The 13102-nt window shown below is 44.6% G+C and overlaps 1 protein-coding gene across 1 annotated transcript in view; it reads right to left on the bottom strand.

Annotated features, from left to right (window-relative positions):
- ADAM19 (ADAM metallopeptidase domain 19) overlaps positions 1–13102 on the bottom strand; it is an 81572-nt gene that overhangs the window by 48570 nt on the left and 19900 nt on the right. The window contains exon 4 of the mRNA XM_046668052.1: positions 2018–2096. Within this exon, the coding sequence (XP_046524008.1) occupies positions 2018–2096 (79 nt within the window). The remainder of the gene's footprint in view (positions 1–2017; positions 2097–13102) is intronic.

Raw genomic sequence — 13102 nt, 5'->3', positions numbered from 1 at the left:
TGGTCCACAAGACCTTCAGGAAGGTGGGGCATTCTGAAAGTGAGGGGAAGTTCTCTCCCATTCCTCTGTTTCTGAAAGGCCTTTACAACATCTCTGCCTAACTCTGAGAGCACAAAGAACAAGTAAATGAACAGTCATGAAGTCATCGCATTCTTTCTCAGCTTCTCGGCCTGAGGGGACCACCCCGAGGGGGCTTTCAAGGCAGGAAGCATGAGCTCATGGCAAACTTGTGCACTGAGACCCATTCTTGATCTGTGGGCACAGAAGTGTGGGATCCAAACTCAGAGGAGGGTGCTTTTGTGAGGTTGTAATGGGTAGGGGCTTTTGAGGCATGCCTGTCTGGGGACACCCCTCCCGGAGGCAGAGAACAGAGGTCTTAAGGAAGGAAGGAGAAGTTTCAACCAAGCACTGAAGAAGGTGTGGAGTCACAGCGGGACAGCTTCCCCAGAGATGAGAAGACACACACAACTTGCCGGCTATGGGCACTGGCCACACGGCCAACACCTTCCCCATCCAAGAAGGTCTTGGAGAAGAAGGCAGCACTGATCTTCATGTCCAACAATCTAACACAACCCCTTACTGTTACTATGCTCTAGACCTCTTAGATCTATCAAAACTTAACCGTCCTCTGTCCCTTTACCCATTCAAAGGTAATCCGATAAAATAATCGGAGCTGTTAGTGACTGACAGTGGCTGTCATTGTCTTCTAAACTTTTGTACTGTGGCAGAGAGAGTTCAAAGAACGAGCCATGTGGGAATCTCAGGTTCCACGGAAGCTGCTAGAAGATGACTGAGGCAGAGAGGCCTGTCCTGCTGTCCTACACACCACCCCTCCATGTCTGCATGCTACAGAAGTCCATTATGTCCTACCCCAAAGGCAAAAAGCCACTGCTGCTCCTGCTGGAGTCCAGCTTCCCTTCTCCTTCACATCTCATCAGCCAGAGTCTGAGAAGGATCACTCTAATCCAGACTTTCTCAACGGGAGCCTAGTGACATTCAGGCCAGATAATTCTCTGTTGTGGAGGGGCTGTCCTGTGCATTGTAGGACATCTAGCAGCATCCCTGGCCTCTAGATGCCAGTAGCATCCACCTCCCAGACATTACAATCAAAACTGTCTCCAGACATTGCCAGTGTGCCCTCCATGGCACACACGGTTAAAATGGTCAAACAAACAAATGGAATATTTTAGCATAACTGCATCTGATTGAAATGGGTATAAATCATTGTGAAGCATATTTACTTTGCTTTATGTTAGTTACCTACACATTAACAAAAGTTTAAGTAAAAGAAATTATTTAAACCAAAATCACTCTTAGTTGAGAACCACTGCTCTGATCTTACAAATTCTAACAGGTTCCTCAGTAGGAAAAGCTAGCAAACCATGAAGTGTGTACGATTCACTACCTTAAGTGTCCAACAGTGGGGTGGGGTGAAGCAACCTAAAATATATCCATCTGAAAGACCATTTTTTAAATGATATATCTTTGTGCAAACAGCCAAACTCAAAAACAACTTTGAGGGGAAATATATCCAATATGAAGATAGCAATAAAATAAGAAAATTTTCATAACCTAAAGTCATATTAAAAAGGCAGACTACAAAAGTGCAAAATGTGTAAGACTCCTGCTTACACATCCATATGAAAAAGAAACAAATACCTGATTGGGTGAGATGACAAAATTATCAGTACATCATTTCTTTCACTTACACTTTTGTTAGTATGTGAATAATTAACATAAAGCAATGAAAATGTATGTTTCACAATGATTTCTAACAGTGATAATCAGACGCAATGACCCTAAAATATTGTTTGTTTGACCATTTTAGCCAGCAAAGGAGAGGGTGCATTTATGAAACGGCAAATCCCCATTCTGCTTCTCCCATTCGCTCCCTTGGTCCTCAGTCAGGGGAAATGATCCCTTCAGAGGACAGACTGTCTTCAACACACTTCATCATCCTGGGGGTGGGGTTGGGATATGGCAGCTGCTTGATAGATATCTGCTGACTGGAACTTACCTCAGACTTCAGCGTGGTCGTTTGAGGGCTGCCACTTGGAGTGTAATGGGTTTCTGTGTAGGCTGGAGCAAAAAGGTGCCTGCAAAGAATAAAAACAGACATTCATCTCTAGAGTTAACGGACTCCACCGTCCCAGGAACAGCAGCCAGTGATTCTTAGTGAACCAGGCAGAACCACCCCAAGCATCTCTATGCAGACGAAATGAGGAGGCCATAAGGGCCTAAGAACAAAAAGAAGACCAGGAGGAAGCTTGTTATTAATTTTGTATTCATTGGGATCATCATTTAGTTCAGACCCAGATGTTCAGTTCAGATGGAGTCAGTAGATAGAATTAAAGCAGTGATCCTAACTTTTTCTGGGTCCTGGGAAAATACACATGCAAATACACACACACACAACTTCCCAGGGTCTGTGGACCGTACTGTGTACCTTGATTGATTTTTTCCAGTGCATCTACCAACTTTTAGTACCAGCACACTGATTTTTCTGTAAGGGAATACCTCTCCCCTGCTGCATGTTTTGGTGAGATGTCAATCAAGGTGTCCCACCCGGTCCTAGCCAAGGGTGGCCCATACTGCAAGCTAGGCCAATGGAGTAGTGTTGCAAGAACTGAACAGAGGGGAGCTAGTCATCTGTTCCTTTGTTCCTGCTGTATGAATTCCCAGAGCTGCCTTTGCCTGTCCTTTCTGAGATCTAGTGGTTTAGATTTCCTGAGACCTGGGTGTTCTGTGTGTTATCCCTCCCATAAATTCTTTATTTTTCTTTTCTAAAATTGGACATTGGTTTCTCTCTAGCCTCAGACCCCTTGAAGCTGAGGTTAAGAATCCCTCAGCAAAGGCAAGGCGACACCAAACAAGGTTCCTAGAATTTCTCTAAAAGTTAAAAGAAAAATGAAAGAACCAAATGGATGCTTCAACTAGCTCAGCCACATTAAAAGCAGAATGCATCTATAGGAAGTCAAGGTCAGAGGACAAAAAAGGTTTCTAATGGAAGAGAAATTGAGTCTAACAAAAAAACAATTAAGTGGATCTATATGACTAAGATGGAAAGATGTCTAAAATGTAGATAAAAACAATAAATTTCAGGAAAGCATGTATTTTAAAAATCCCTTTTAATGAAAAACTAACAAGAGTATACATTAGTGCATGCATTGAAAACAACTGGAGAAGCAAATGCCCATTGTTAATGGTGGTTATCTCAACGGACTGTGGAAGATGTTCACAATGTAAGCTGCATATTTCTGAAAACTGGTGGATCTTTTAAAATAATGATCATGTATTTATTTTGAAAACTGAAACCCTAATTTGAAACTGCTTTAAAAAAGGAAGAAAATATAGGCTGAGGCCAGCTCAGAAAGTGAAGGGAATCTGCAGGGCCCACCCTGGTTTTGGAAGAGGCGACATTTCCCAGCAAGAGAGAGTCACTAAAGAGGGTCTCTTGAGTCACTGAAGAGTCACTCCCAGCTCTAAGTTCTGGGACTCCTGACTCTCAGATTCCCCTCTACTCTCAGAGTGCAATCAGAAGGAAATGCCACAAGAACTGCCTCTTGTACTGTGTCAAGCCCTTCAACATTCAGCCTTGGACGAGAAGAAAAGAAACCCAACAGGGAAATGTAAAAATAAGCAGAGCACAAAACCCAGCTTGTGTAGAGAAACTCTCATTCACATGGAAACTTTGGGTCACTTGCTAACTTGCCAGCTTGTGTCTCCCAGCCCTTTTTCTTTCTTCTTAGCATCTAACCAGCCAAGGATCCAAGGGAGGCATCACTCACTTGCTTGAAGGCGATACACTGTAAGCCCCACGACGACAAAGGCCAAGCTGTTTTGCTCACCAGTATATATCACTGGTGAACATTTATTCAATGAAAAAACGACTTAACTAATTATTGAATGAGTGAATGAGTGAATACATGAGTTGTTCAGTATACTAGGAGCTTAGAGCATGGTCTGGAGTCTGCGAGACTGAAGTCACAATTCCAACTCTAACATTCACTGTCTCTATGGCCATGCGCGAGTTACTTGAACAGAACAATCTGCTTTCTCTTCTACCTAACGGCCCTCTCTGAACCTTTGTTTCCTCTTCTGCAAAAACAAGGATAATATACTTACTTGAGAGGGCTGTCTTAAGAGTAAAACAACAAAATGCATGAAAATGGCTTACCACCAGGCCTGGCACACAGTGAAACTCAGCAAAGGTCAGTGATTATCATTATTGCTTTCAACAGGGATTATGATGAGAGAACCCAGAAAAACTGATGGAATTTACCTATTTCCCTCTAACGCCACCCCCCAGCCATTAACTCTCCAGTATGTCACTTGAGAGAGGTGAAAAAGCAATTAGCTCATTCCTGCAGCCCATTTCCTGGGTCTGCTTTCACAGACTGCATAATGCACAGCTAGTCAGGGGTTCAGAGTTTAATGGTCCATCCCGGTGCCACTGGGGAGATGTGAATTTTCCCGCAGGAAATGCACTCCTAGTAAATACACTCTCAGCCTCTTCTCAGAGAGTCTTAGGGGGAAAAAAATCATTCATCCAGCGACGTCAAGATGCTCAGAGCCAGCCCCATGGCCAAGTGGTTAAAGTTCTGTGTGCTCTGCTTCGGTGGCCCAGGTTCACAGGTTCAGATCCCAGGCATGGACATACTCCACTCACTAGCCATGCTGTGGAGGTGTCCTACATACAAAATAGGGGAAGTCTGGGAAAGATGTTAGCTCAGGGCTAATCTTCCTCAAGCCAAAAAGAAAAGATGCTCCAAAGAGAGCAATCCAGATTGAGCCTCAGGTGTCCACATTCTTGTCAGTTCTTGGTCACACATCCTCAGAAGGGCAAGGATCTTTCTGCAGCTTCTTATTCTGAAGATCTGCCCCCATCATCATAGGCCTCTCAGAGCCTCAGCGTTGAAAGGGACCTTAGGGTTCATTTAGTCAAACTCACTCGACTGTGGGCTCCCTAAAAGCAGGGGGAACAGCTGCCTTGTTCAAGGCATCTTTCCAGTCCCGGAACCAACCAGTCATGGTAGTACACGCTTATTCTGTGAATAAGTGGATAAATGAGTAAACGAATGCATAAAAAGACCCTTCTACTTTGTGTAGGAATCTGCTAGCTGGCCATTCGGCATCGGACATCTCCAGTGACAGGGAGCTCCTGAGACCACTCATTCCATTTCTGAGCACATACAGTAATTAGAGAAAGCTCTTACATTGAACCAAAAATTACCTTTCTGTAACCAGCACCAACTGGCCTCACTCTGTCTTCTGAATTTGTCCAGAACAATCTACTTCCTCGTCTACCTAACGGCTCTTTCGGGACCAGCAGCATCAGCATCACCTAAGAACTAGCTGAAACTGCAGACTGTTGGGCCCCACCCTAGATCTACTGAAGCAGACAGAAACTCTGAGGTGGAGGCCCAACTATTTACGGTGATAACTCTCTGAGTGATTCTGATGCAAACCACTGCCCTAGACCACAAGTTCTCCACCTACCCTCAAGGCAGGCAAACTGCAGAAATATCAAAGTGTCTTGTTACCCAAGCCCCCATCACCTTCTTGCCTCCATCACATCCTGGAACATTCTGGGCTTCAGAAACCCAGAAAAGTTGCAATCACAATAGTGCACATGTATTTAACTGTTAAATCACAACACACCTATCCTTTTCCCATTTAGTAACTGAGAACACTGGGAACTCAAACATGTAATTTGTCCAGGTTCTCATAGCACAGTGTCAGAGCCCGGTCGGTTGGTACTGACCATACTTTTTAAGTCGTTTTCTGCTCTCTCTTAAAACGTAGAAACATAAAACTAAAGCACTGCCAGGAACCAGTAGTCCAAACTAAGATTTGATGGTGATGATAGCATCCTTGGGGAAATATGTGAGGTCCTAAAATAGAGACCATTAGCTCTCAGATGTGATTATATGTGGAGAAGAGCAATGGGGGAAAGCAATGTCAGGGGGAGGAAAAAGAGGATGGGCACACAAGAATTTCAGGGCTGGCTGTTTTGAAATAACAACCTTTTCCCCAAACGGGTTGTAGATATTGACCAGGAAGGTCGTTCCTTCTAGAAGCAAAAGTAATGGTCATGTTTCATCACCATCATCTGTACAATTTTACTGATGGGCGAAAACTGCTTTCGAACGCTCCCCACTGCCCCAAGTGAGGCCCCTCTGTGCCCTTGTGCCCAGATGGTGCCCTGGCACTGCTCTTGGGACCAAAGACACTGCCATCCCCTGAGAGAGGGAGTCAGAGGGCCACTGAGCAGCCCAGCTGGGCCCACCCGCCCCTTCTCTGACCACATTTTGCTCTCATCTCCTCCCTGACAAGGGGCTGGCTCAGCAGATCGACAGGAAACTGTCTCTCACCACTGGAGAGTATTAGGATTTTCAGGAAACGAGTTGTGAGTGATGTGTGTCCAGGAAGAGAGGACTGTCCAAGATTTCCCACCCCGCCCCCTCCTTTTTCTGGCTCTGAAGGAAAATCAGTTTCTGTCAAGCGCCTCCCGCCCCTGCCTTCCAGGCTCACAAGCCCACAGGCAGGCAGAGATCCTCAGAGATTCTCATGGCTGCTAGCAGCAGCCAGCACTGGTGTGCTCACTGAGTGAAATGAGGTCCATCAGATCCCAAAGTCCTCAAGCAAAATCTGCATCTTCTGAATCCCACCTGGGAAAACAAGCTGCCCCCCAAATACCGGACAGAAAACATAAGGTCGCTCTCCAGGGAAGGACAACAGAATTGCCCAAGGCGGCCTAGAACTTGTTTGTACACTCAGCCAGACCTCAAAAGCACGATGCCATCTGAAACAGCCCTGACCAACCTTTCCTAGGGCTCAGAGCCTTCAAATCCAGAACTATCCCTTTAAGGACTGTTTACTGTCGGACAAATTTCAAACGCCTCTCCAAGCCTCGGATCTCTAACCTCCCTCTGGGGAGAGAGAAGCGGCAGGACTAAATCTGTATTTTTAATATTTCTTCCAGGTGATATTTCTTCAGGCTCTGGGAATTCTCCTAGTCAGTTTGATTGATTTTAACATTAAAAATGTTTTCCCATTTCTAGCCTCCTAATCACCCTCCTAAAATCTAAAGATGATATTAGCACAGCACGGAAGGAAAGTCTAGGGCTCTGAAAGCTTTGGTTTGAGTACCAGCTGCACTACTCTCTAGACGAGTGTCCTTTCAAACCATGGAGATGAGGCGAAAGATGACCGTGGTTCCTTTCAATGTTGTACAAGAGCACTGTCACATTGTGGGCTCTATGAGGCCTGTCTAAGGTTCTTTGGAACCTTAGCAGCTTTTAAAGACTATTTACAATTAACTAGGGCAGCTCTTGCACAACCCTGTACAATTAGATGTTAAATGGTAAAAACCTAGTAAGATATGACAGAGATGCAAATGATTTCCATCCGGAAGAAAACATAACTCCCAAGGTTATGGTTTTCCTGCCCCTAGGATATTAATTAAACAGTTGTCTATCTAATTTAGCAATCCTTTTTTTCAGTGTTGAAAAAAATACATATATATATGTTTCCCTTATTCAATTTTTAAACCAGTTTTATCATCTTGCTGGTTGACAAGCGCTCACTACGTATTTGTATGAGAACTGTTCCACCTGAGCCTCCCATTTTCTAGACTGCAAATGGACTGGGTAATAATTACTCTCTCGCAGCATCGTTGAGACAATGAAATGAGAAAATACATTCAAATACCAGCTCTGATGCTTAGAAGTTCTGTGAGCTTGGGAAAGTTGGTTAACCTCTCTGTGCCTCAGTTTTCTCGTCTATAAAATGAGGGTAATGATGGAAGCTACTTCATAGGGTTGGTGTAAAATGTTAGAACAGTGCCTGACTATGAATATGTCTTAAATAAAATGAACAAGTGTGAAAGAATTCTTCGTAAAGTATAAAGTATTTGTATTCTACAGGTATAATTGTTATCATTTTCTCCAGGACTAGCTACGTGCACATGTGGCAAATCTTGATTTCTGTTCAATTGAGATAATGGTTTCCTGAGGGTTCATAATATTAATGCCTCTCCTTTTGGGTAAGTTTGGAAATTCTGATATTAATACTTTTTAACTAGCTAGGTGATACTATGTAAGTCACAAGCTGCTCAGCCTCAGTTTCCTTTTCCATCAAAAGGAAATGGTGATGCCCAGGACAGGCAGGCACTGGGTAGGATTTTTGAAAAGCAGAGGGTACTAATCTAACGTAGTGGCCAATGCATGCCCATATTTGGGACAAAATAACCAATTCAGTAAGTATTGTTTCATTTTGTTTTTGAACATAGAGAAAGAAAAAGGGTGAAGAGATAGCTTGAGCTGTTTCAGACCAAGATTTCTGAACCAGTGCTCATTCCACCTCTGACTCCAAAGGAATGGAAACAAACCAACATGCCAAAGGCATGGCTCTAAAGCCAAATAAGGGATTGACAAGTCCAGGGGCCCATAGGCAGAGGCATTCCTTTTTGAAGGAACAGAAAAGCCAAGGAAGAAGGAACTTTAAATGTTGCTCCTAATGTAAAGACTGGGGATCTCCTCTTAGCCCAAGGACTCACTTGAACAAGCACCATTACTGCCAGAGGACCAGCTCCAGAAACAACACTGTGAAGCAAGATGGCACCACCCACAAGCCTGGCAAAAAGCCAAAGCTACTTAGCATGTTTTCTTTAACCTTCTATTAAGGAAGCTTCCAAACAATGCATTAAATCAACACTCCTTTTTACAACTGCTTCCCATTACATCTTCTCCCAGTCCCCACGAGACCTGGCACTTTTCCGACCAGCTCCTGGTCCTGTGTTTTGCTTTTAGGTTATATACCAAAGGATGTTTGGATGAGCACTGTTTACTGCACTGACCAGCAGGGTCTTTATTTAATCCTCTTCATGCTTCCCTCTTGGCTGCCTCCACAAAGATAAATAACCTCTCTGTGCAAATAGGGCCGATTTCTTGGGATCAGGGAGCTTAACTGGCAGGGACCTTGGGGGCGCCCTCAAAATGGCTCACCCAAGAAGAGTTTACAGGTTTGTTTTACAGTGTCCTAAATAGCCTATAATGGGTACTTACTGGAACTGGATAAGACCAGTTAAGGGAAATGGGGTACCACGTTCACTATTTCTGAGAAAAACAAAAAAGTGAAAACATTGCCTGACAGTGGCCTCTCTAGCAACCAGTTTTTGGTAAATAACCACAGTGTTTGTTTATCAGATTAACCTGAAGGGAAGAACTAAAGCAAGAAGTAATGACTATATTGCAGAGATAAACTTTGTAGATAGGACACAGGGGCAGTGAAGAAAAGGAACCTCTAAGACCTCTGGACCTTTGAGAATATGCTTAGAAAGAGGGGACCTGGTGGACCATCCCATGAAAAAAGCAAACAAACAAAAAGCACGTGGATGAAGACCACAAACCAACCTGCCCAGAATGTGGGTGCTCGGTCCCTTTTAGGCTCTGAATAAGTATCCAGCAACTTTGATAAACCTTACCCAATGTTAGCATCCTAAAGCACAGGTCAAGAAGGTTAGAACTTGGAAAACCCACTTAGATCGTCGTGGACATCTGTTGTTCCAGGCTCCAGCATCCATACCACCTTCTGGGATAACAGTTCCCCAATGTGCCTTTAGAGAAATGGTCCCCTCTTGCTGCATGCTGACCAGGGGCACCTGGAGTCACTCACAACAAGCCAGGACAATCAGATCTCATTTCTCTGAATTTCAAGATGCGTGACACCTGGTACAAATGGCTGGAGCAGAGGCACCCCAGTGGTGGCCCCTGAAGGGACTCTGTGAATTCCTAGATCCTGTCCTTTTCAAGCCCTTAGTTCTTCAGCTTTTCCCTCATTCTATGTGGTGCCCCATATCCTTTTCATAAAGTTTTTTTGGAGGGGAGGGTGGTTAGCATATAAACTGCAGAGTCTACTGGAACAAAAGAATCTTTATACGCCAACCTCTGTCCAGTGCCTCCACCACTCTACTTTTACAGGTGAAGAAGCTGAAAAAGAGCAAAAGCAACTTACTAGTATCACAGTTATATTTCACTTCTAAGCCCATCAGTCTAAATAAACCAGAATAAGCTAAATGTCAGTGGTAGATAATTCAAGAGTTAGGCCATCCAGACACTCCCAGAAGGCAGAGAGGAAGGATGTTCGTGCAATCTCATCAATAATTGCTTATTAAGCAACATAATACAGTACAAACTGCAGGGCACATGGTATCAGGAAGACCAAGTTCCTCCTGGCTTGAATTCGTCACTTGTTTGCTCTGGATCTTTGGCCAAGTTGCAGCACCTCTTCAGAACCTCAGGCTCTGTGCTCGCAAGCCCACTCACTCATTCCACAAATATTTATCGAGGCCAATCGTGTGCCAAGCACTGTGCTAGGGGATGTGAACGAGGCAAGCACATTTCCTGCCCTTCACCCGACATCTCCCCTCATGAAGATTAGAGCCAGCTGAAGGGGGCAGAATACACCACCCCAAATATGCCACTTCAGCAGAAGGATCATTTTGAGCTGAAGGTAACCAAGAAGAAGCAGACACAAGAAAAGCTCCCTGTCCTCCCCCTATTTGCCTAAAAGCAGGACATCAGTTTTCAATGGCATCCCTCCCACCCTCTCTACCATTAAGGACAGAAGTTAATCACCAGAGACAACTTTAGACCCTTTCAGCCCGGAGAAGGCACTAGAGGAATCTACACAACAAACTTTACCAATTCACCTTTATCTGTCATTCATTTCCCATATATTTACCTGCCCACAGTTTACCGCTTTAGAAGCCTAAAATCTCTTTCCTTTGTCGTGTCATTTCTCTACAAATTTTTTGTTCTTTGTTGAAGATGCTACAGAAGTCTGAATTCTGAGTTACACACGTTTTCCCATATATACGTGTATCTCCCATATACATGTTCATAAAATTCTGTTTGTTTTGCTCTTGTTAATCTGTCTTTTGTCACAGGGTTCCCAGCTGAGGTGAAATTATTTTTTTCTCTCCTACCAGGTCATTTGTAAAAGTACTCTGCAAACACGAACAGGCCACACAGAAGGCAGGACTTACCATCTTGTCCCTGGAAGCCAAGTCACTGTTTCACAGCCCAACTTCCTTCCTTCTGAGGAATTTCTGAGAAGTGCTGCAAACCAGTGCTGCAACCACCTTCCAATTTCCCCTAACAAGCTGTCCACACAGCTATGGAGAGTGGGTGCATGTGCATGAGTGTGCGTGCACCTTTGTGTGTGCGTGTGTCTGTGTGTGCATTGAGGGCAAGAGAGCAAGGTCACCCTAGGGATCAAGAACTCAGGATCCTCACTCAATGCTGCTGATCTCCTTTTCCACAGCCATATTCCTGTCACCACGTAACTGAAAGGCCAGTTTAACCTTTGCATTCTTCCCCAAGCCCCAAATCTAGCACCAAGAAGTCAAGAGATAAAGAGTTTCCAGAATACAAGGAGCCTGACATCTCTCCCAACACTTACATCACCTCCTTCCCTAGCACTCCAGTCTCCCTCCAAAGGAATCCTTTTCCATGACTTGCCCTTCCTTTCCCCACAAATGGGTGGGGGTGGGGGAGGACTTGGAAAAAGAAACCATGCCTGATATAATGCAGCCATTATAGCCCCTCAGCCCATCTGGACCTCTCTCCAGGGAGACTGATGCAAGAGGAGAAAATGTGGAGGCTGCCAATTTTCTGCAAATCCATAACCTTGGGTAAAAAGAAAGAGGAAAAGGGGGCAGTGGGGCACAAGGGAGCTATGGAAGGGACTGGAAAAGAGCCATAAGTACAGAAGTCATAAAGACCCCATTTCTCCTTAAATTGGCTGAGGAAAGCCTGGCCCAGCTCCACCTACTCAATGATATCATTGTTTACAACAAAAGCCGGTTTGAGAACCCCCAAAGAGGCCCCCAGTAAGGCCTCAGCTGCTAGAATGGGCAAAGGTCTCACCAGTTCCTGAGAGATTAAGTGCTTAGAATTGTAGATAAGGAGGGAAGACTATGTAAGAGCCCAAATTACAGAGGGAACCAGGGTAAGCACAGACTTTGCTTCTTCCAGGCCTTTTAGGGTCCTGGAAAGAGCACAAGACACTACTTTTCTTATAGGTTTTATCAGTGGATCCCCACCATGATCCTGCAAAGTTGGTGACTGCAGACTATTACCTTCATGTAGTGAGAAAACTAAAGAGCTGAGAAAAGAAGTGGTTTGTCCAAGGTCCCACCACAAGCTAAGGACAAACCCAGGGACTGGCACTACTTACTCAAGCAGGAACCTCAGACTGGATCTTAATCCATTCTCTCCCTCAGCCCATATTCAACCCACCTCCCCATCTCCATGATTCCACCATGTAAATATCTCTGCAATCCACCATGTTCTCTCCACATCAGTTACGTCTTCCCCACACTAGATCACCATAATTTCTCACTTAGATTACAATAAAGCTTTTGAGCGGGTCTTATTACTATTGCTAATCTTGCCCCTTCCACTTCATCCTCTACACTCCAGTTGAAGTAGTCCTTCTCAAATGTATTTTGGATGCTGCCACTATCTGGCTTTTAAAATATTCTTCATCAGCTTCCCACTGCCCTCAAGATAAACACCCAACCTCTTTGGGGAGCCCACAAGGCCCTTCTCACCCCTCCCTGCCCACCTGGCCAACTTCTTTTCTCACTACTTCCTTCCTCCCTATCATTCTGCTCTAACCATAAAGAACTTTTCTTCTTCAAGTGTTACTCTTGCTTTTGGACCTTTGTTCCTGCTGTTCGTGCTGCTTAGAACCCACCTTCCCTTGTATACGTCAACTCTACCACTCCCTCTACCACCGCCTACTTCTTCCTTACTTCACTTCATCCTAGAAGCCTTCCCTGACCCCAAATCCAGGGTAGGGTCCCCTCCCCATGTTCCCAGGGTACCCTCTGCTTCCTCCATCACAGCATGCCCCACATTGTTCAGTAATGGTTTAGTTCTCTGTTTCCTCCACTAAGCTCTAAGCCCCATGATGGCAGAGACTGTGTTTTGCTTGCCATTGCTCTCCCAGAAACACCCAGGACCTAGCCCAATACCTGCCACGTACTTACAACGCACAATATTTGTTGAATGAAGGAAGAGAAGGAAGGAAA

This window comes from Equus quagga, chromosome 7 (genome assembly GCF_021613505.1).
Source record: "Equus quagga isolate Etosha38 chromosome 7, UCLA_HA_Equagga_1.0, whole genome shotgun sequence".
NCBI lineage: Eukaryota > Metazoa > Chordata > Mammalia > Perissodactyla > Equidae > Equus > Equus quagga.
Note: the sequence above shows the minus strand (reverse complement) of the source record. Positions and strands in the feature narration are given on the sequence as shown.